Source organism: Coturnix japonica, chromosome 2 (genome assembly GCF_001577835.2).
Source record: "Coturnix japonica isolate 7356 chromosome 2, Coturnix japonica 2.1, whole genome shotgun sequence".
In the NCBI taxonomy this organism is placed as follows: Eukaryota; Metazoa; Chordata; class Aves; order Galliformes; family Phasianidae; genus Coturnix; species Coturnix japonica.
The window spans coordinates 16,307,046-16,331,846 of NC_029517.1; the positions used below are offsets into that span (position 1 = coordinate 16,307,046).

The window sequence follows — 24,801 nt, forward strand, 5'->3', positions numbered from 1 at the left end:
ATACTAAGCCTACTGCAAGCTTAAAAACAAGCTAAAATGAGAATGAGTTGTCTATTACCTGAAAATATTTTCAAAGAATTTTACTCATAAATTTGCCTTATTGGGATACCAGGGTAGTTTGCAAGATTTTTAGAAAATATTCTCAATGAAATGAGAAATGAGAAATTCTCAATAAGCTGTTGTTTATTACCCAGTGTTTAAGAAAAATGTCCCAAAACATCAATTAAATTGAGAATGAAAAATGAAATAATGCAAAACTGATGTTCTTTACAAAAAAAAAAAAAAGTGAAAATCAGTGAAATTCTGAAATCAGAACTGCCTTGAACAGTTCTCCACGTTCAGTGCTTAGCATGAGAAGTCAGACAACTACAGCATTTTTGTTACTGAGCAAGACTTTGAGGTAGATGAATTGTTTGGCATGGTTTACCCTAGGCTTTTGAAAAGCACTAAGAGCAGCAGCTCTATCTCCTAACCTCCTAACGTTTGAGGGTTGAGGAAAGGGGACATGATTCTTCGCTTTGCTCCTGCCATACCAGGTAGCGCACACTACCCACTGGGTCATTTGCAAGGGCTGGAGATTGGCCACTTTCTAGCTTTCCATACCATGACCTGACACAAGAAGATTTTATAAGTGAACTGGTTAATAATCTATCAATTGCACCTGAATAACTATTTCTAAGTCTCAATACAAGGTAGCTCTGTAAGCAGAGTTCAACAGATTCCACACAGCTCAAGCTCCAGATACCACTCTGTTGTGACTGATTTTTGCCTGAAAAGTTTTCCTCACTGAAGTTCATACATGGTGTAAACGTTCCACATAGTAGGGATGTAGGTCCTGTTCTTTGACAGCATATGCTGCATTCAGGACCCCTTAAGCAGATTTACAGTAAAATGACTGGGGGAAGAAAAAACAAAACACCTGACTGGATACATTACAAACAAGTCTAAACACAACACTGCGGACTGCCCACCCATCACAAATATCTAAAGACATTTTGCAAAGCTGCCTTGAGTTCTCTGTCAGTAATTCTCCTTCAAAGATTCCAAACTGCAAATCTCCTCTGCAAAAAAAAAGGCAGAAAGGAGGATGAGGCGAGGAATGCCTTGCAAAAAAAAAGGAATCTGAGAAGCAGATTATTCTGCTTGTAAAAGCTACCTGAGAGTACTGCCTATTTACAGAACTGAATTTAGTTTGAACAGAAGTTTCTCAATGTTGCAGCAAATAATGAAATAAAATTTTAATAGCTGCCTTTACTGCTAGGTGGATCAAGAAACTCCAAACGCACTGGTTTCTTAAATCAACACTGAAGAGGCTCTTAAAGGCAATAATTATTATATAATTACCACAGACCTCATATGTACCTAAGAAAGACAAATAAAGCTCTCGTAAAACAAATAAGAGATTATACATGCACAAGCAGCCAAGAAGTAACAAACATCTATTCAATGGGAGAGCAATTTCTAGTCCATTTCCTCTTTGGAAGCAACTGTACAAGAAGAGCTTTTCTGTTAACTCACTCATCAGGTCACCCAGTAGGTTTACTCTGTACAATGGCTTTTATCCAAGGAACAGGTAAACTCCACAGAATGAGTGGCCATAAACCTCATGCTCTGGCATCATCTGTGTTCCTTCTTGTACCCAAGATTACAGTGCATAATAGTGTATGTTTTACAACATCAAATAAGGAAACAACTACATAAAAGAATCCCATGTAAATCAAGTAGTATCTCCTGGCAGAATTCCAAGGAGGGCTTTTTTTTTCTTTTTGAGATTATAGTACAAACTCTTCCTTGTGACAATTTTTGTTGAACTACGTTTTACTCCAGGTCCATATGGAAGACCATAGTTCAGAGCGTAATCTCACTCTCGCATTTTCTCACCAGCACAGAAGGAAGTTCTGATACAGATGATACAGATGCTCAGTTGGTATGTAATGAGAAATCATTAGAAAGACCTGCAGTTCAACTGTTTTCAAACACTGGTAAGTAGGAAGGGAAAAACCTATGGAACAGCAATTATTAGTAAATGAAACAGATAAGGAAAAGACCAGTGTATTAAACAGGAAAAAAGACTAGAAAGAAAGGGAAAAGAACAGAAGTATAATGTGGATCATTCTGTGAGATTGAAAAAAAATAAAATCAGAGATGTAAGCTGGAAAAAAAAGAGGTTATGGAACCAACATGAGAAGGAAAGGGCTCCCTGTAGGAAATGACGTGCTTTGTTTTTTTTATATAATAAAGTGTATTCTTCTCTTGCTCCTTTGTCCACAAACCATCATGAAATAAAGTAAAAGCAAGAAATAGAATTATAAGGAACTGCACAAAAATGTGCTAATAGAACTACTCATAAACTGAGTTTGCTGCCTATGAAAGGGAAAATACAAAATACAAAGGAGGAAGTAGTTAGGTATTGTGGGGAAAGGTAGCGCAAGTGGAAGACCAAGCAGAAAAAATAAGCTATCAGTATAAAATATTAACAATTTGGTTTTTTTATGAAGTCTTGCCACACTTCAAAAAAGATTCCATCTCTCTGTCACTTATTTAGGAGCAGTTATTCTATTTCTTCTATAGGCAACTAATTCTGTTAAAGAAAACACTGTTTACAAAAGCAAAAGTCTGAAAGATTTATCCTCAATATATTGGTATTGCTGTTCTTGTTTACGAACTTCTTATTAATAATTAAAACAGCGAGACTTAGTGGTAATGAATATCAACATTTCAAATAAGGTGTAATAATATTCTTACGTTTGGGAAATATTTCACACTGCTTTCAAAATAAACCATTATTCAAAGATTGCAATATTTTTAATTAACAAAACAGTCCCTACTCAGTATAAGAATAATGAGACATTACAGATAACTTTGCAGTTTAACTGAATAACAGCTTTCTTAATTCTTGAACTTATCATTGATACATGGAAGAAAACATACATTATAGTAGCTATTGATACATCGTAAACTGCATTTTAAGAACTGTAGTTTTAGATTATTTAAAGCTCACAAGTTTTCAAATAAATACATTACACATAGATAAAAAGACAAACATAGTTATACCTTATTATAACGATCATGAGGAACGGACTGCAACACAATAGGTTCCATTGTAGCGACGTTGGCAAACTGCACCTCGGGAATGTACAGAGCACAAACCACATGAGCCCAACCTACAAAAAGTTACAATTGTATTTAATTTTAATGTCTTCTAGAAGCTCCAAGGACATTTGAATTACTGTACAAAGTACCTTTTACAACACTCTTCTCCATTAACTATTCTAACTGTTTAGAACATGGAAGACGTGTTTGACTTACATCACTTTTACACTTCACTTTAGGTTACCCAAAGTTAAGATGAGCTGTAAAGTATTTTCAAATTTAATGTGTGGAGAACTCCCAAAAACAATACTTCATGAACTGCAGATAGTAATGATTCATACAAGTACTAATGGAAAAACAGGTATGTTCTTTAAATTCCTAGAATTACCATTTAAAATCCATGAAATACACTCTAAAATTATACAGATTCCCACTAAAGGAAAATAGGGGCTGAAGAAATGATTCATGCAAGCATTACCTTCATGTAAGACATTCTGTGTACATTTTATTTAAACAAAAACATTCTAAATTGACTAGACTCATCTATTCTCTCTTAAGCAAGAAATCCCACACCATAAACATACATGTATACAAAGAAATCTTTAAAAAAAGGCAAAACAAAAAAACAAAACAAAAAAACCCCAAAAACTATTCCAAAGCATGTGGAACCAAGGACACCCAAAAGGGACAAATGTGACAGCTCTGTCTCTGTCTCACTGACAGAAGAATGAGCTACTATTACTAGCATGCAAGTAGCCTTTATTTCTAATATCTTCTGGAACCAAGAGGCTTTTGACTATATAACAAAGTGAGAAAATGCCTCCCCCATCTTCGTAGGGAGGAAAACAAATGGCCCAGGCTTTGCTTCCTACTCTGTCACCACTTCATGCCTTTTGCATTTTTAAACTCTATAAACATACATAAAAAGCGCAGAAAGCAGAAACCAAAAAATTCCATATCGTTTTCCCCAGGAAAACTTCTCAAGAGTGCAGTCGTAAGGCTACATATGATCCTTCATGTGCTTACTATCACATGATTTATTTCTAGCTAATTTGCATTCTTCAATTCATACCAGCCCAGGCTTAAAAGGCAAAAGGAAACAACACACCATCACACAAGACTATTTGGCCAGACAGAGTAGGCCATTTTCCCTGGAAAGTTCAAACTCCCCTAGTTGACAGGACAGAACCCAAATGTTCCTCTTCCTTGCCTTACACCATTCTGCTGCCTGGCACAGAGAAGTTTCTACTCCCTTCCTCCTTAGACAACTCAGAGACTCTCTTGCCATGTTCAGAGCTCTATTAGCTCCATACATAAGCCATAAACTTCCTATTCTTATAACTTATTAAAATATTTCTGGATAAATATACGTCCTCCACTCCAAAAAGGACATAATTAAATCAAATAGAACTTTCCTAATGTTTAAATGTGAAGAATATTGCTGTACACCCACATCTCAAGAGTTAAAGCAAAACAAAGACTACTGATGATGGCCAACTTTAAATTCAATATATTTCAATTGCACTTTCTAGTTTTACTTACTCCTTACTTTCAGTAACTTTAGGAAATGATAACAAATACTTTTGCATATCCACTTTATTTTATAAGGTAACTCAAGTGTAACTATAACACTTTTCCTTTAAGAGATCTTAGGAAACAACCTCAATTAATATTAAAACAACATCAAAACCACATTTAAAAACAAGCCCAGGATCTACTTCAGTAACAATAATAATAAAAACAGATATTTCAAATGACAGGAATTGAAAAGTCATGCCAAAAAGCCTTCAAAATTAGAATATATCTTATGAAAGCTTTTACTTGAGCCCCACTGTCACCTTTTTTTCATTAAGTATCTGTCAGAAAAGCACACTACTGAGTTGTGCCAATTTTAAGTTCTGTCCCAGCATGTCAAACGCTTAATTACAAGCTCAGAATCCATGCTCATTTTACAAAACCTTTGCTGAGATTCTGATTTCAGATGCCTAAACTAATTTTGATCTCAGTGAAAACCTTCTAGCATTGCATATTCAAAATATTTAAGTATGTAATATTCATTAACATTCAGAGTAACAGATCTCAAGTTCCAGAGCCTTAACTAAAAACAGTCTGTCTGTCATCCCAATGACAGTGAACAGGTAACTGTTTCATCATTAGTTAATAAAAGCTGTTGCCAACACAGAATTCTAAAACTAGAAAAAATATTAAGCAAAGTAATCTAAAATTAGCACAGGAAACCCAAGAAGATAAATACCATAGCAGTACATTATCCTTCTAACTACACTGTTGCCCTTTACCACTACCGTTTATCTGTCTAAAACTGGGTTCCCAAGCACTTCCACAGAACAGAAATTCCATCACCTTCCAGAGTGAACTTTAAAGCCTTGCTTTTATAATCTTTTACATCACAACACAATAACAACCAAATCCTTTTACATGATCCTCCCTACCTCTCAAAAACAGAAGGCTGAGATCTAATACATGCAGAACAGGCTCTGGACAGTCGATGCTATAGGAGCAGCAGAGCAGTAGCAGCCAGGAGGCCACAGAGAATTCCAGATGCAGCGTCAGCCTAGTCCCAAAAAAGAGCTCTGTGACATCATCACCATCTCCTAACTCTGGTCCAATCTCTGAGTAACAAGTGCTTATGCATTCTGATCCTAAAGAGTCCATTGTAATTCACTAAGGAAATTTTATGTCAGTTTTAACTTTAATTCACTCCTAATGCAGTGAACACTATTTTTTAGCATGGAAAAACGTTTCTTTGTTGAAACAATAGTTTTCTTACTAGGGTCACTCCGGGACGCATCCTAAGGATATGCCTCAATCCATTTCAACTGTGAGCTGTCACTGGAAGGTAAATCCCCATCTCTGCCTCCCTGAAGTACAACTTGCCATACGCATTGGGGCAGATAAAATTGTATTCATCTCATTATTAACCCTGGGGGAAGACAGAAATTTACCCTGCAGTCAGATCATCGAGCTGATGAAAGCCATGCTGAGGTTCTACATTTACCATAAACAAAACCACAGGTGAAAAAACAAGCCCACGTTGGGAAAAGCACAGCCCCCTCCTTTCTGCAGAGGTCTGCATTACAGGGAACTGCAGCCCAGGTTCCACCACCAGCACATCTGCTGGCTGATCCCAAAACTCAGCCCTATGCCATCCTGAAAGGTGAAGCCAAAGATGTGTATAAGACCAGAACTGTTACTATTTGCTATGGGGAAAGATTAAGTACTGCTTTAAACCCTTAGCCTAAATGCCTCATTAAAGCATTCCATACACCTCTATTTTAACCCTGACCCTCGTTTCCTGCGAAGATAACAAAACTTGCAGAGGAGATGAGGCTGCTTAAGATACTGCAGTTTCTTTAACCTTAAAAACACTGTTTTAGAGATTGCTGGAGCTAACATGGTATTATTCACTACTCGGTTTGATCCATTCCTTGAAAAGACAGGAAAAAAGGAGCCCACAGTAACTGCTAGAGATCCCTCCCCCATCAGCAGACAACCAACCACATCACTGGTACTCTGAATCAAGTGACAATTTCTACTAAAAATAATAGTAATAAACTGGTTATTTGTGAAGAAAAGGCTCCATTCCACAGAGCTTTACTACAGAATTTCACCTAAATCTGCATTTATCAATACTCGCTCTTCAATTAAAGAATAAGTACATATGAACAAATCTCACTGGTTCTTCATTTGGCAGCACAACAAATAGTTTGTTTCTGAAGCAGCTCCAGCTCGCATCCCACTGGTCCACTAAGTAAGCCAACAGCTTTAATCATCTTATCTTGCATGTTACAGCATTAATGAGTCTGTTACTCCTCTCTAAAGATATTTTATACAAAAAGGAAAAAATGTCATAAATATTTATCTAAAGCTTTCCCTAATTTTTTTCCAGGTTCCCACTGTAGTTCCTTACATTGCATTTACTAGTAAAATAACTAGTAAGTATGTAATACAGATTATATGGTAATATGTGCATTTGTTAGTAAAATATTTTAGTATTGCTTAAATAATATTACTGCCTTTTCTAGTAAAATATACATATGCAAGATCTCTGTGAAAGGACCTGAACATTTTTATGTAAACATTTCCAGCAAAACACATAAGCCTAAATATATAACATTATACCATCCATATTCTTGGACATTAATACCATGAAAACAGAGCTGCTGACACTAAGAGTAAGAAAAGCTGCCATGTGGTGTTTTTATAGACTTGGGGGATCCCAACGCTGACCCAGGGGATGGGAAGAGGGCCTGAAGGATGACATAAAACCACTGCATTGTTAGCTGGCCTTTTCCCAAGCAGCTGCATGAAAGATGCCTTGGTGAAAAGTCGACACAAAGAATGCTGTTACACAGCATTCCTCAGCAGCAGCCAGTGGAATCAGATTTCAAAGCAACAACTCGCACACCAAGCTGAGGCTTCTTCGGCTCAGAGAGAAATGAGGACAAAGATTACTGTAAGGGAACTATTTAAACATCCAAAAACTATATCCAATGAATAATGTGCTTAAAAAAAAAAGGAACAAGTGAGCTCTTTTTCTAATGTATTAAATGAGCTTTTACACTTCGCCCAACTAAGCCATGTACACAGAACAGATACTACTACAAATAGCTTAGCTGCTTTCAGTAGCCTTCTTACACGAGACATCAATCAATAAGGAATTCCCACATACACCACAGTTTTTTCCTCACTTTCCAAACTTTTCACGTTCAGTTATGTATTTTAAGCCACAGTGATGCCCCTCAATGAACACTACTACCAACTGTAGCACGGGCTTTTGTTCATAGGCATATTCAAAGACAAAAGTTCATTAAATTTCAGCTCAATCCTCCTTTTCTACAAAACTCCGAATTTCTGTAACTGCAGACAGTGACCACAGACCTTCTAACGTTTACGTAAATAGTTCCACAAGGTCCAGGTACAGAGAAGATCTTTTTCCACCACCAAACATTCAGCAGCCAAAACATTACAATGTATTATTTACATATTCAAAGCTTACGTTTAAAGTTTCTGGCAGTCACCCTGACTAGAACCATACAAGGTCCCATCACTATTAACAAGTGAATGAAATCAAATTTGCAGCTAAATACAGCCACCTCTTAATAATCCTCAGCACATAAGATCAGCTGGCAACAAACCACATTGCAGACCTCAGTGCAGGCTGCATGCTATGAAATGCAACTGTATTGTTTCCAAGACCCATGCAAGTGCAGAAGCTGAAAAATCATTTTCACACAGTGTGAAGAATCCCAACAAACACATGCGTTCAGCTCTAAGCTGCTCCTGTTCTGCGTTAGTTTCTGGCAGTGGAAAGCCCTGAAAGGACAATGAAGCAGCCTGAAGTTCTGGGTTCAACTCAAATCCAGACCAAATTCTCTCTGGACCCACCACCAGCAGGAGTAGCCCGGGCCAACAGGCCAAGAACAAGCAGCTAATCCAGTTACAGTTGCCTTGGATAACTGAAATTCCCCTATCCCACTCAATCTCTAATTGCCCAAATGGTCAAGAGTTAACAAAGACTGTAAAAATAGTTAACACCTCAAAAATTTACGTTGCCCATGTATTCTGTTTTCAGAGCAGATACTGAAAATCAAGTATTCAATGTGAAGAATATTCTTCAGGCAAAAGCCTTGTTAAAATTAATACTTGTGTTCCAATTTGAGGTTCTGTCCCAGATTCGAGGTAGTGTGAATTGCTAGCTACTGTGTTTCACAATTATTGAGAAAAAAATCTGCACCAAAAATGGTGACCTGTAATCACATGAGCAGTCTATGCTATGGAACACTAAATCATACTGTTATCATTTGGCAGCTTAGGTAGATACAAATTTGCTTCTCTAAAACTTCACACACAGTTCTGGTAAGGATTATGTGTCATTTGGAAGCGGAAGAGAAGCAGAAAGGGGTTATACTTCCATACAAGGAATACCCAATCAGTCTGAGCTCCCCTGAAAGGAGACAGAAAAAGAATATGACAAGGGTCTATAAAACCACAAGTGGTACTGAAAATAAAATAACTGGTCTTTGTCACCTCCCTTGACTTAGCAACTGCCACGTGCCATCAAATAAAACTGTGATTTAAAGGACTCACAATCTGCATACTACTGTTATACATCATACTGATCAGCTGTGGAATGTCTTGCTACAGACACTAACACCCTAAAAGAAATGGACAAATTAAGTATGTAACAGACACACTTAAAACACACTTAACAGAACATGCTGCGTTCTTTGAAAACACAAAAAAAATACCATCACTGGTTCAAGAAGTCCCAAAGCATAATAAATGTAGGCTGGGAACATATTTTGAGAAAGCACACAAGAAATTTCCCAAGAACTAAGTTCATAGTGATAAAGAGATCGTGATCCTCTTCTCTTAGTACCACATACTGACACTTCCAATTTATATAGAAGATACAGGACAGAACTGCATCAGGAATGCTGCATTTGTGGTATTACTGAAAACTGTAATTCCTTATTTACCATAAATGATACTGGAAAACACAATGTTACTCCCTTAGTAACTGCACCAATAAGCATAACTAAAGAATATTAGGTATCTCCAAACAGAAATATAAAACCTAAAAAGGAAATTTCAAGATGCAATGATATCCAAAAATTCAAATAAGCTGTAACAGATAAGTAAAAGAGAGGGAGAAAGAGAAAGAATATGCACAAAAAAAAACCTGAAGTCAAAGAGAAGGAAGAGTGGGCCCAAAAAAAAGAAAAAAAAAAGACATACGACTATTCTTACTAACACCTAAAAATAAGACCAGTTTGACTCATGGACTATTTTGTTATAGATGGATAGACAGACAGATAGATGAATAGATATTATAGTGCCCCAGAGTTCTTAAAGACAAGATAATACCACTAGATAAGAGCCATAAGCTTAGGCTTCTTTCAGGGACAGCTGTACAGCTGACTTAAGACAGCTTACGTACAGGCTGCTGCTAAAAGAATGGTCCTGGTCATTCCCTGACATTGGCATTGTCAGCTGCATCAGGGAACGGATTTAATTTAGCTGAAAATGAACACAGGAAACAAAATAGTAAACACCAATGCCACCACAAAGGAGGAGGCAGTAACGCACTGTAATGGCCCTACCTGCAATAACAGTGTCTTACTGCAGATTAAGAAAATCATGGAACCCAGGAGTAAAAGCTCAGCAGACAAAACATTAAGATTCCAAATGTAAAAGAAACCTACAACATCCAAAACAAAACACACTTCTTCACATGAGTAAAAAGCAAATATCCAGAAGACTTCTAAATAAATAAATAAAATAATAAATAAATAAATAAGCTATAACACCAACAGACCACGTATGACTAATCTGCACACATAAACAAAAATTGCACTGGCTTTCTGGTCAGTGCTGGTGGAAGAGAGTTTTAAAAACCAAGTTTTAACCTGAGATGCCCAGGACATGACCTCCTATAGTACTACTCTGCCCCTAAAATACTTCTGGCACGACCCCTTATATTAAGCAACATTTTGAAAGGAAAGCTTCAGATTAACAGTGTAGGTTTCCATGACATAACACCAGCTGGAGTTCATTTTTCCAAGGTTCACATCCTTCTGTAAACCTGTAACTAAAAGTACAGTTGGTCCATAAAGTAAGATTTATTGTATTCAGCCCCACAGACAACATCTATTACTGAGGGAGACTTCCAAACAGTAAAACACAAATTCTCAAGACTTCTCTGGTATCAGCTTTTCACTGATAAAACCTGCTGGTGATGAAAATTAAAGGGACAATACCATTTGTCCAGTGTAACACCTTTGCTATTTAAACCTCAGTAACTTCAATCAGATAAGGCAATTCACTTTCAGACAGAAATTCATAACTACAAATACAATTGCAAGAGAGAATCAAAAGGATGCTCAGATATTTGATGCACGCTGTCAAAATACACTCTGAATACTTCCTGAAAAGAAAATTCTTCAAAATTACAATACAGAATAGCAAGGCATTCCCAAACACTACTTTAAGAACAAAAGCGGAAAACTCTTCAGCTACCTCACGCTTCAGTTGCCATTCTGAAGAAATTAATTCAACGATGCTGCATATTAACCTGTCTGAGAGGCTTAGTTCTAAGGCTAAAGTACTGCGCTGGCTCTTATTATGGTAGTTCCACTGACACACTAACTTAACACAATCTCCTAACACTTACGAACGACACAAAATTCACTAACATGTTTGAGATAAGCAGACACTAGAACAATGAATACCAGAATGCATGCTATATATTATTGTCAAAGTATAATGATTAGGAAGGGAAAGAGGAGACCAGCCCAAATACAAGCAGGCTCTGGCTCATGCAACTCAACTGTAAAGGGAATAGCAATGCCACATCAACTACCTCAACGCTAAACTGAGATTGAGACAAAACTTAGGCAGAATACTATGTATGCAGCACAAAATTAACACAGAACACAATTAACAGACTGTCCAAATGACATCTGCAATCCTGATCATCCTTTCTCCTCTCACAAGAGAAAGGTCGCAGTATCAAAATGAACGGGCTATTTACAAATAGATGATGGACCAAAATTTAGAAGTATCTATTATAGACAGAAGATGACAATCCAAAGTGTCTGGAAAGTTTATTGATAAAGATTTCATTCACATCACCCAACCATTAGCAAAAAAACAACCAAAGCATGGTATCCCCTGGAGATTTCTTTTAGCAGTTCTACTTGGCAGGAGCAGAACTGATGATAACCTGAACAATACAATTAGGAAGATGCAAGGGACAGGTAATTGCTACTACAGCTTTTCAGCTCTAGTTTCTTTGTTACAAAACGCACTAGTAAACCAAACATGAAAGAGCTATCTTTGAAAATGCACCAATGCATTCAGCCTGGCTAGAGACATAAAAATTAACCTTCTCCCATGAATGATGCACTTTGAACAGCTTTCTACAAATGTTCAAACTCCAACTAAATATATATAAAATTTATCTGTTTCCCTTGTAAAATCTTGTGTTAAAATGCGTTTTCTCCTTTAGTGTAACTTTTATCTACAAGCAAATCTAAGAATAACGATTGATGTTCTCAAACTTAAATCCATCCTAACCTGGACAACTGCAGGTTACTGTAAAATAGTTATCACTTCCCAAGCCAGCTAGTGTGATAAACCAGTTGCTCGTTTCCAGTTGTTATTGGGATCCCTACATATTCCTTTCGCAGTCTTATTTCCCTTACACAAAATAAGAGAGTTCACAAATAGTAAGAATAAAACTTACCCCCATTATCTGTTCTCTTTAAAGCACCATCCTTATGAGGGCATAATTCACATCTCTGGGAAAAAAAAAAAAGCAAAAATAAAATAAAAAAAATGGAATGATCACAGAAGCATTACAAAAGAAACCACACAAATCAAATCTATTAGGTGTCAGTAAAGAAGTTACCACTCCATAAAAGCAAATGGGCATATTCTACCTTAGCCCTTACTGTTGTATTAATGCTAGTTTGTCACAAAAAAAGCCTTTTCCTTTGGATCTTGAAACCACAATGTATTTAAACTATTTACAATTCTACCTCCAAGTTTTAATCCCTGGATTCCACACCATGGAATTCTGGATACACGTCACCAAGAATGGGGAAGACTTGACAAGAAACCTGGGTACAGTCCAAAGACTCCCTATTTTATGCCCTTTTCCTTCCATCTTTGTACTCACTAAAACAGTCAATCACAAAGATGTGCCACGGATATAATTATTGCAGAGAACAGAGAAAGAACTGGCTTCATAGTCTCTGCTGACTCACGCTTATTCCAACAAGCCAAAAACAACTTCATTTTCTGTTTCATGAACTGGTCAAAAATTAACTCATCCCCGAAATTCCCAAAGACCGCACCTCTTGAAACACGCAGCTGGGCATCCTTTTCTTGTGACATATCAGGATCACAGCAGTGCAATCTTTCTGCTACAACTGTTTCTATCAACTTCATAACATCAAGCTTAGCAATAAGTTTGCCAAAGTAGAGTCAATCAATTTCAGATAAGTCTAGAGACTGTAGAAATTGAACAGGTTTGACATACATTCCATTTAACTGGTCCAGATGATGTGAAAAGGAGCACAGTAACAGGAGAAGCTATACCTATGCATCATTTTACTGCAAAACTTTATGTATTCTCAAATTAGTAACAACCCAAAGCATACCAGTCTTACAAGCTTTTTAAGAAACCAAGTAACAGATCTGCAGATGCATCTTTTTATCACACCCTTCAATTGGAAACAGACATCTAGCATCAGTACAGATCCTCTCTGTTTCTTGAGCTACACAGTTCTCTGTTATCAGCTAACTACTAAGTCAGCAGATAAAGGAGCCTACATTGATCTAAGTGCCTCAAAAACAGTTTGCACAGACTTGGGGAACTCCTGAAACTAATACAGATGAAGCGTATCTTCGAGACTATGTAACCTGTAACAAAACTTGTATTAGCAAAGAGGTTTTCTCAAAGGGTAAAACAGAAACATTTTTTAATCATTTTTGCTCAGTACATTGGTACAGCCAGATGCACGCAAGAAAAAGAAGCTTCAGGATTCCTCCTTCCTATCTTTTGCGCTTCACTTACTGTTCCCTCACAGCAACCCATGAAAATGATCAACCATTTATTAAAAGGCAATATTAAGTCTATAGTGAAATTCAAAGGTCAAAGTGCCTGAAAACTCCAAACTGTTCTGTAAGCTGCCTCCAGACTTGGAGCACTATACCACATCTTTTTCAAGTCCATGTTATAATTACTTTCTTGCAACTGAAACGAATGACTGGTTCAGTCCCTGTCCATGTCAGGGGGTTGAAACTAAACGATCTTTAGGGTCTCTTCCAACCTAAACCCTTCTATGACTATATTACTACATTATATGACTATATTATATGACTATGACCTTTTCAACAAAATCTTATATATGCAGTATATGCGCTGTATCTTAACACTTCAGCTCTCCAAGCACTACATGCAAGCTGCGGAGATACTCAGTAGCTGCAGGTTAATTTTAATGAATTCCATACACACTGGATTAGACTCTCAAAACAAGAAGCCTGGTACATATTGACAGTAACATCTTGAGACTGCATCTGTCAGGAAAGAAAGAAGGGTGGTCATGGTGGGCAACTCCCTCCTTAGAGGAACTGAGGGCCCCATATGCAGACCAGACCCAAGCCATTGGGAAGTGTGCTGCCATCCTGGGGCCCAGGTCAGGGACATAACCACAAAACACCCAAAGCTGGTAAGGTCCACTGATTATTTTGCACTATTCATAGTTCAGGTGAGCAGTGATGAAATTCCTTAGAGAAGCCTACAAACTATGAAAAGAGATTTGAGGAGTTTAGGCCATTTAGTTCAAAGAGTGGGAGCTCAAGTGATCTTTTGTTCTATACCTTCAGGGGCAGTGAGGGACACAGAGTGGGCTTGGAAAGCACAAGCAATGAATAACTGGCTCAGAGGCTGGTGTCAAGGCAGAAACTTTGGGTTCTTTGATCATGGGGCAGTTTACTTGGCCCCTGGCCTGTTGTCCATCCATGGAACCCACCTATCTCAAAGGGGGCAACAAATCCTAGCACAGGAGCTAGCAGGACACACCAAAAGAGCTTTAAATTAGCTATGATGTAGAAAGGGGACAAAACAGGGCACACAAGAGGCAAGCCTAGGGGAACAATATTTGAACTGGGGGTGAGACAGATGACTCAGCTGAAGTGCATCTACACCAATGAATACAGCATGGGCAACAAGCAGGAGGAGATGGAAACGAGTGTGCAGCAGGCTATGACCTAACTGCTATTACCAAAATAATGGTGGGATCACTCCCATCACCAGAGTGCTGTGATGGATGGCTACAAGCTCTTTAGATAAGACAGACAGGAAGGAAAGATGGTAGTGTGGCCCTTTAAATTAAAGACTGTTTTGATGTTGAAGAGCTTGGGGTAGGATAATGATGAAGTTGAGTGTCTGTTGGTAAGGATCAGGGGGAAGACCTGTAGGGGTGACATCTTGGTGGGAGTCTGTTATAGACCACCTAACCGGGATGAAGAGACGGATGAGGGAGGCCCTTCAGAGGGATCTCAATAAGCTGGATCACTGGGCTGAGGTGAATGGGATGACGTTCAACAGGGCCAAGTGTTGGATCCTGCACTTTGGCCACAATAACCCCATACAGCACTACAAGCTTGCTCAGCTGAACATGAGCTGACAGAGTGCCCAGCTGGCCAAGAGGGCCAAGGGCATTCTGGCCTGCATCAGAAACAGTGTAGCGAGCTGGAGTAGAGAGGTAAACATCCCTGTGTACTCAGCACTGGTGAGGCCAAACCTCGAGTACTGTGTTCAGGGCCCCTCACTGCATGAAAGGCATTGAGGCCCTTGAACGTGTCCAGAGAAAGACAACAAAACCAGTGAGGGGTCTGGAGCACAAGCCTTATGAGGAACAGCTCAGGGAGCTGGGATTGTTTAGCCTGGAGAAGAGAAGGCTCAGGGGAGACCTCATTGCACTCTACAACTTCCTGAAGGGAGGTTGTGATGAGGAGGGGCTTGGCCTCTTACAAGCAACAAACAGGACCTGAGGAAATGGCCACAAGTTGGGCCAGAGGAGGTTTAGATTAGACGTAAGGAAAAACTTTTTCCTCTCGGAGTGGACAGGCACTGCAATGGCTGCCCAGGGAGGTGGTGGAATCACTGTCCCTGGCAGTGTTCAAGAGGCGTCTGGATGAGGAGATACAAGATATGGCTTAGTGGCTTGTGGTAGCAATGGTAATGGGAGGAGGGTTGGACTAGACGATCTTGTAGGTCCTTTCCAACCTTGTGACTTTGTGATTCTGTAACAGTGCAATAAAGTTTGTTTCCATCCCAAAACTCCAAGCCGTACAGCTTAAGGGCAGTGAGCTGAGATTATTTATCTATCACAGAGACAACCGAAGCTCTTAACATAGTTTACCTTGCCCCACCTCCAGAAGCCTATGAAAATTTGTCATATATTTTCACTAGTGGCAAAACCAGTTTAGGAGGTTCCCTTCTTCTCCCCTCCACCACTCCCTTATTAATCTCTCATTCCATCACTCCCATGGCTGCCAAAATCTGCAAGGCTGCCCTTTAAACCAGATCAGTGAAGTGAAGTGATATAAACATTTAATATTTTTAATTTAGGTCATGTTTCTGACGCAATTTACAGCATAATCCCACAGTCAGTTTCAACAGCAAAACAGAAGGCAGGAAGTGGCAGCACTGCAGCATAAATAAGAATGAACAAACTTCCTGAACAAACTTTACATAAAAATAATAGAATAAAAAATTAAAAACAATCACGGGATACTGAGTGGCAAGAAACGGAACCAGTCATTTATGTGTAAGAGTTCAGTATGCTCCTTAGTCTCTTCAGAGTTCAGTTTCAACTCATTTCTTTTTGTCTCATATCCCCATAGGGCTCAGGTCCATTATATCTCCCCTCATTATCCCTCTGTAGCCATAGTTGCAACCAGTCAGAGAAGAATAAAGATATGAGACAGAAAACTGAACTGGAGGAGGGACCTTTGACAGTGAAAGAAAACTTAAGTGTTGGGAATTGTGCAGAGAATTCTGCCGCTAGCAGGAAGCAGAACGCCTGCACTCGGCTCTAGAGGAGCTGGATGTGGTGTTCTGATACGTAGCATTTCTGGTGCTGTGAATTTTGGCTACCATCTGCAATAAAGTAGCATCATTATAAGCTAATATACCCACAGTGACCCTCTGCCCTCATCACTCTAGGTTATTAATCTAACTGGTTCCCGGCCTACACACTCTCACATGTTACCTCCTCACTTTCAATACACAACATGCAGCAGAACCAGTGCCCTTGCCTAGTGGGCCCCACCTGCCTCACTCCCACCTGGTTGAGACAAGTAACATTGCAAATCATTCTTCCATTAAATTTTGAACTAATATTTTACTACTAGTTCTAAAATCTTAAAGCAATATGTTAGATAGAGCAACCAGTTCAGATGGATCCCATGTCACAGACCTTCCTTTGCCTGACCCTTCAACATGAAGTCTCTGAAATTATATATAGATTGGATATAAGGAGAAAGGTGATGAAGCACTGCAACAGGTTGCCATGAGAAGTGGTGGATGCTCTGTCCCTGGAGACATCCTAAGTCAGGCTGGATGGGGCTCTGAGCAACCTGGTGCAGCTGTAGGTTCATTGCAGGGGAGCTGGACTAGTTGGCCTTTAAGGGTCCCATCCACCACAAATGATTTTATGCTTCTATGTTTCAAAAAAAGTGATAGCTTCAGGTGAGAATTTGTGAAGTGGCTCAAAAAAAAAATAATAATAATAATAATAATCCTGGGTACTTTCAATATGCACATGTTGTTACAAAAGATTTTGCAGGAGAAAGGAAATAAAACACTGTCCATACATATGTATTTCAAAAGTCCAGTTACTTTTAATTTCTTATTTGAATGTCTTCATCCAACACCATGTCTCCTTCTTTAACTTACGGACAGACCTTAATGTCAAAGTGAACAACAGCTGAATCCCTCTATTAAAGGCCACATCTGCATACAACTCACACAATAGAATAAAGCTTCAATCTCTGTGACAGTTGAAGGCAAAAAGGTTCTGTATGGAAGGCCGGATGACCTATAATATTCAAGCACTGACAATCTTGAGGCTCTCTTCTCCAGTTCTCTCAGCCCTGGCAAAGGATTTCTGAGATCCGTTGTTCATGGAACTACTAAATCAACTGGGGGAAAAAAAGAAAAGAAAAAAACACTAGCAAAAACTGGGCAAACTCCTAAGACTGATCAATAATTCAGATAAACATCAGGTGTGACCATGCAAATAGGAACACCAGAAAGGCTGACTGTGATGCAAAGAACAGCCACATCCTTTACTGTGTACACAGCAGGGCATGAGTGCATGTGGTACTGTAGGTACAACCAATTGATTTAGATTTGAAGAAGAGAAGTGAAAAAAGGAGCATTATAGGCTTACAAAATGTAACAGGCAGACCTCATGTTTGAAGGTGGAACAGACTAAGTTCATGGATATAGCTTCTGTCTTAAAACAAGTAAAAAATAATCATGAAACAAATAACAGTAAAATAAACAGAATAAAAAATGAAGGTGATCACTAAAGACAAATAGCAGAACTAAAGACAGAAAGAGCAAAACAATACAAGCAAAGCAAGAGCTACATAAACTCAGCTTCCTATGCTGAATTAGTCAAGAGTACGACTTGGCGCCGCTGCATCAGGGTCACAAGTTTTCTCCCTCATTTCAGATAGATACATCATTCCATTTTAACCAGGAATAACAACTACCAAATCTGGGAGTAGATATTACACAAATTCATTACTGAAGAACTTCTTAGTTAACTTAATTCCACCAATTTTTCAATCAGGGAAAAAAAAAAAAGAAAGAGAAACTGTTTAAATCCAGCAGACCAGCTTATACATGTTGACACAAAAAGATTTACATAGTAGAGTACATAAATAAGAACAAGACTATAAAAGAAAGAATGGTAGAAATACAGTCTTGTTCTTCTTTTAGGGTTCTATTAATCTGAAACAAGGTTTCATAAGCATAATGTGGAGAGATACATTTTATATTTTACTTGCTATAGGAAAAAACAAACAAAACATAACAAAATATGCAAGTAATTTACTGAATTGTAACCCGTGGTAGGCCAATGGAGCCATTCACCTGAGTAATGACTGTCCAAGCAAGCCAAGTCCTACAGGACTGAATTCCCAGCATTCCCAGCACTGCAATAATGCAATAAATAGTGTGTCTCAGTATGACCCGTTAACCTAAATAACGCAAAAGATCTACAGCAGCTAAAATAGACTACAGTTCCTAGCTGTTAGCTGAGAAATTAGGCTGCAGTTCCAGCTGACTTCAATTCAGATTCACTTTAAGCTAACATAATTGCTGACTTCTGCCAAAAGAAGATCACTGGCCACCCCCTGCTGTGTACTTTCTACTGTCTCCCTTGCTCTTGGAAGAGCAATCATTCAACCATATGGAAATCCTGATCAGCAAGCTAAAAATAAAATACTTTTTTTTCCCCTGCTTAGTTTTCAGACCGATCAATTCTTTGAGTCATCTCTCCATAAGGCCATATGAACAACGATGCCAAATAACAAACGTAACAGGAATAAAGATAGAGAGTAGGACAAGAATACAACCACACTCTACTAGTAAACACAAATTTCTTGGGCCAATGTTTTTCCCCAGCATATCTACATTGCAGATTTTAAACTTGCATCAGTCATGTGTGGACTGATTTGCTTACAAGCTTAATTTCCATCTCAAAACACATTGTGTCCTATATGTGTTTTCTTACATTCCCTTTTCTTTCAGTATCTCTCCTCCTCATAATGTTTTGGCCCATTTCTTTGATAGGAAAAAAAAAAAAAAAGTTAAAAAACCAACACAAACACCTTGAAATGAAAGCACCAAGTATAAGAAAAAGTGCAGATTCCCCCTTAAAAACAAAGAAAACAAAATAATAATAATAATAATAATTTGGGATAAGGCAAGTATGGCTTCCCCTACGAACAGACACCATACTCTGAAAAGACCTGCATAAAGATAATCAAGCATTAATCAAACAACAGACAATTAGATTATACTTAAGAGAAAAGCTAATTCAAACTCCGCTAATCCAGAGAAGGACACATGCCTGACAGCCTAAAGAGAAGTCAAGTTTTCCAAGATTAAACAACCAGAAGAAGAAAAAAAGAAAAAGAAAAATTAGCAATGTTTGCAGTGGGGCAAACCAACATACTAGAAATACATATCATGGCATATCAACAGATGAGAAATCCCAGCTGGTTAGTAAAAAACAGACCCAATGACAGGATGTATACCAGACTGACCACGTCTACATCTGCTGGTAATAACCTACCCCAGGCCTCAGAATCCAGTGAAATTTCGTTTTTCCATTCACCTTATTCAGACAATCCAACATGAAACAAAACTGATATTGCCAACATAGTAACCTTGCAAGCTCCTGAAACCTCCACAAATCCAGCCCACTCTAATTCACAGGCATTCCCAAGGGCTGCTGAAATTATTGAACTTAGATCAAACTCAGCCTACCTTTTTACTCTGATGTTTTATTAATATTTTTGATCATTCTTCCTTCAAACTAATTAGGTACTTTCAAACCTCCCATCAGAGATTACCTCTGATTTTTCAAACCTTTGCTTACTAGTACTTACTAAAGTCAAGATTTCTTTTTCTCGGTGCTCTTTTTCATTGTTCAGTAGAGCAAAAAGGATTAATTATACATAACCTCTTTTTCAAAAGCATCTACGGGAACATACAGCCCAGCCAACATTGCTACCCATGTAACACAGATAGTCAGCACTGTTATCTACACAACTTACAGTATTTATGCTATCTATATAATGTATCTGACAGTCATGTAACCAAATCCACATTTCTTTATTTATCAGTTTCTAAACTACAGCTCGATAGTAAGATACCTTATCAATAGTCTCAACCTGCAGTATTTCAGAATTATGACCTTATTCGTAAACCCAGTGTCCACCTTCTATATTTTTATCTTAAATGTCTCTATAAATAATAGCTTTCAACCATACAACTATTTTAAGCAAAAGCCAGCAAGCAGCTAACTACGCAATTTTTCAAACCAAGATATCTAAAAAGAGGCAAACAAAAACTACTTAAGTTCCAGTGTTTCTAACCCATGATTCATATCAGGCTCCAGTATTTATATACTGCAGCAAAGAACCAACAGAAACCAAAAGATCTCCTACTACCACAGGGAAAGCATTCAAGAATCCCCAACTGGCTGACACCACTAATAGAGCAAACGAACGCATACTGTCACACTTCTCTTCCCAAGTGCTATGTTCTGCAACTTGACAACTTAAGAAATTAAGTCATCTCCCTCTTCAAATAATCATTTCTCGATGCTGACAAATTTGCCAAATCTCTGCCCCATTTCTATTCAGTCAAATGTCCCAGGAGGAGGAGAAAACTTTTTTTTTTTTAAGCAGACAGTTGACAGTTAAGAGAAAAACAGACTGACTACCTGGAGTATTTGGGGCTTTATACCTGGATAAATTACAGAGACTCAATCTAGTTTGCTTTATCAAGAGATCAGATAAAGACATATGCAGATTCAGTTAGCTCTGTCAAACGACATCTACTACAGGCAATAAATTTACTGCATATGACAAGAAGATTAGAGGCACTCAACATGCAAATCAGCATTCTTCCAAGACCATCCACTCAGTGTACACTACAGGTGACAGTCAGTCATACTTTAACTCAATACACATAAGGTAGAAATAACACACAGCACAACTGACCATTACCAATGACACCCAGCTCCATAGAGCACATATTGAGATGTGGCTACTCCAACCTCAGAAGTCCCAAGTATTTCCCAGTACATATTTATGACTACCAAGTCCTGATGTCACAGGAACATAAACTATAAGCATACACAAAATTTAAAATACACACATGAATCCTTACTGGAAAGCATCAGAAGACTATGACAAATACGTGTCATATTTGGCTGGATTTCCAATCAGCCACACAAGCTTTTGCTACCACAGAATGACCCGGGTTGGAAGGGACCTCAAGGATCATGTAGTTCCAACCCCCCTGCCTAGCAGGGCCACCAAACACCAAACATACACCTTTACTAGATCAGGTTGCCCAGGGCCCTGTCCAACCTGGTCTTGAACACCTCCAAGGACGGGGCATCCACAACCTCCCTGGGCAGCCTGTTCCAGGGCCTAACCACTCTCCTAGTGAAGAACTTCCCCCTAACATCCAACCTAAATCTTCCCTCTTTTAACTTAAAATCATTTCCCCGTGTCCTGCTACTGTCAGCATCAGGATGAAAGTATCTCAATTCAATCATCAGCCAAAGAAATACGAGTTTGCACTGGTTCTCTTCAGTGTCTTCCTGGAACATGTAAGAGCTGGACCCTAAAAATTCCAAGGTACAAAATCCTAGTGCACGTTTTAGGACCCCTGGAGTTGAGAAGCACTGTATAGAATACTTCTGCCTGTGATTTAACAAAGTTTTATCAATTAAGGAAACAGAATCAGTGATCACAAAACATATCTGTGTAAGCACCAGGCATTTCCAGTGACAGAAAACATTTTGCTTTAGGCTCTGTTCTCATTTTAGTTACTCATTTAACCACAGGACATTTTGATTATTTCATGGGTGTCCAACATTTTTGCTTGCCTGGGCCACACACACTCAGCGGACAGGAGTTGTCTTGGGCCACATATAAAATCTACAATATAGTCAATGTATGTAAGTAGCAAAACTTTCTTTTTTATGTTTTTTTTTAATTAAAATATATAAAACAGAAACAAAAACATAAAACTGGTGGGATATTTGATCCTGTTTTTATGAAACCAATGCATCGATGTCCGGTTCAATTGAAGTGGTTGCAATTATTAGTGAGCTCTCAAGGCATCTGCCCGAGATTTTTGATGAAATATTACTCTCCATCTTTGATAGTTACTGTTCACAAACACATGCGCTGCCAAAAAGTGATTGCATGAATAAGGCGTGACTGTGAACTGGAGGATATTTTTCTCTGGTAAGATAGGGAGCATAAAAGTCTGGTAAAGAGACACGACCAAAATTTTCTTGAGTTGAACGTCTGATTGCAACTCCATACCTTCCACCTGAAAACTCACAGGTAATGTACTTACAATGATTGAAAACAGAATCACAAATATACCAAAATACTGATTTTTTAAATTTATTTTTTGATCTTTAAACTTACTGTCAAATCTCTTTACTGAAACAGACAGTAAGGCTGCACATTTTTTACTGTTCACAGGACCGTGTTTAGCCAACACACCAAAACCCATGAAATTATTTGCCATACCTTGGGTTTGCCATGATTTATTTCAAATGCTGTTATGGTTTGAAACATAGCACAGATAAGCTGATTTTCACCTTGAAGACACACATTTAATTCATTTAAATGAGCAGTCAAATCCACCCAAAAAATGCCAAACGTGAGAGCCACTTTTAATGTTCCCATCCTGGCACAAGTTTTCCTCTTGATTCCAAAAAGGCCCATCTCTCACTTTGCAAATCATAAAGTCTTTTTAGCATTTTACCCCAACTCAGCCATCTTCCTTCAGAAAAGATGACCCCATAATCAGCATCTGTACTTCTTAGCAACTCCTGGAATTAGTGATGATTCAATCCCTCAGACTTTATGAAATTCACAACTTTGATGACGATTTGCATGACATTACCCATTTTTAAAGCTTTCACACATAAATTTTCTTGATGTACAATGCAGTGATATTTCATCAAACATGAGTTGCTGGCAGCAACTGCATCATCTTCTATTAATTTTATAAGTCCCTCTTTTTTACCAGCCATTGCCAGGGTGCCATCAGTGCTGTCAACTACAGCAGGTACATTAACAAAGGTTAAAGAAAATTGCTTTAATGTGTATTTTTTTACTGCTTCAAGCAAATGAGTAGATTTTTGTGTCTTTAAACAACACCAAAGAAGCCATTTCTTCAGTGACATTGCATTTGTAATCAATACCTCCAATGAAAATGGCAAGTTGAGAGTGTACAGAAACCATCGTTATCTTCTGTCAACAGTACTACTAACAGTAACGACCAGACAACACAGGATCCTAAGCAACTTGGTCTTTTTCTGAGACACGGTGCAATGAAGTTAAAGGTCTGCCATACTTACTTACATTAAAAAATGTGAACATGAAACACTGTTCTCTCCTACTCAGGACATTCAAGGCAAACAACAGTCACTGGTCTAACAGACAAGAAACACACCTCACTCAATCCATACGGGCTCAGAATAAAAGCAGAAACATCAAGTGCTAGGCCTATGTATTTTTAGATGGGCAGCTTACTCCACTTAGCCAACTACGAACATTCACTGACTTCTAAATGGAGAGGAAGTGTGGGGATATTAGAAGTAGTTTCCTGCACTTATTAAAAAAAAACACTCTGGTAATTTGTATTTTGCAGTCACTCCTCTTATTCAGAAGTTTACTGTTTACTACTGTGTACAAAACAAGTGACAAATAGAAGTAATTTTTCTGTTCTGTGATCAAGACTAAAGCAATTTTTCTACTACTTGTCGATGTACTACTAAAGTACTTGTAATTATAGTCCAAGAAAATTGCCCTTTAATATTAATTATGGATACACGAAACAGAGCACTCATTCCAAAATTTCTTTTAAGAATTATTTTAAGGTGTACCTTCAGAAATAACACAGTAAATTAATCCCGGAATTAACTATTTGGCTGCCAGTATTTCAGATAGAAGGAAAAAAAAAGTGAAAGCAGCAAGTCATTACAAACCACTTTCTTCTTCTGAAATTTAGTTCCCCCTGTTGTGACCATATTTATCAATATACATTCCATTTAACAGCTACAGGTCCATCACGTCAAAAAAATACTCTCAGCACAGGCCAAGATCCCATTCCTGCAGCAGCAGCTTGTTGTGCATGAGCTGTCAGAGACCTGATTGCAAACCTACATGCTCTTCTAAAGTCTGCATTCCCATTTCCTCCTCCTTCACTTCCTTCTGCTTGCAAAACGCAAGCAATGCTACGTGCATGGTTATATTATATTACTTAAATGCTGGGGGGAAGCGAGGGTTGAATTATGGATACATCATACAACCCTTATGAGCAGCTCTTCAATA

General features: G+C 38.2%; 1 protein-coding gene across 6 annotated transcripts in view; it reads right to left on the reverse strand.

The window, feature by feature from the left end:
* Positions 1–24,801, reverse strand: part of MLLT10 (MLLT10 histone lysine methyltransferase DOT1L cofactor) — a 107,326-nt gene that overhangs the window by 73,878 nt on the left and 8,647 nt on the right. For 4 of the 6 annotated variants that reach the window (XM_015853309.2, XM_015853306.2, XM_015853308.2 and 1 more), the window contains exons 4-5: positions 12,362–12,416; positions 3,055–3,164 (exon numbers count right to left, since the gene is read on the reverse strand). In XM_015853309.2, the coding sequence (XP_015708795.2) occupies positions 3,055–3,164; positions 12,362–12,416 (165 nt within the window). Of the gene's footprint in view, positions 1–3,054; positions 3,165–5,543; positions 5,782–12,361; positions 12,417–24,801 lie in introns of those variants that run through there. The other 2 variants (XM_032443067.1, XM_015853311.1) reach the window with 2 other exon arrangements.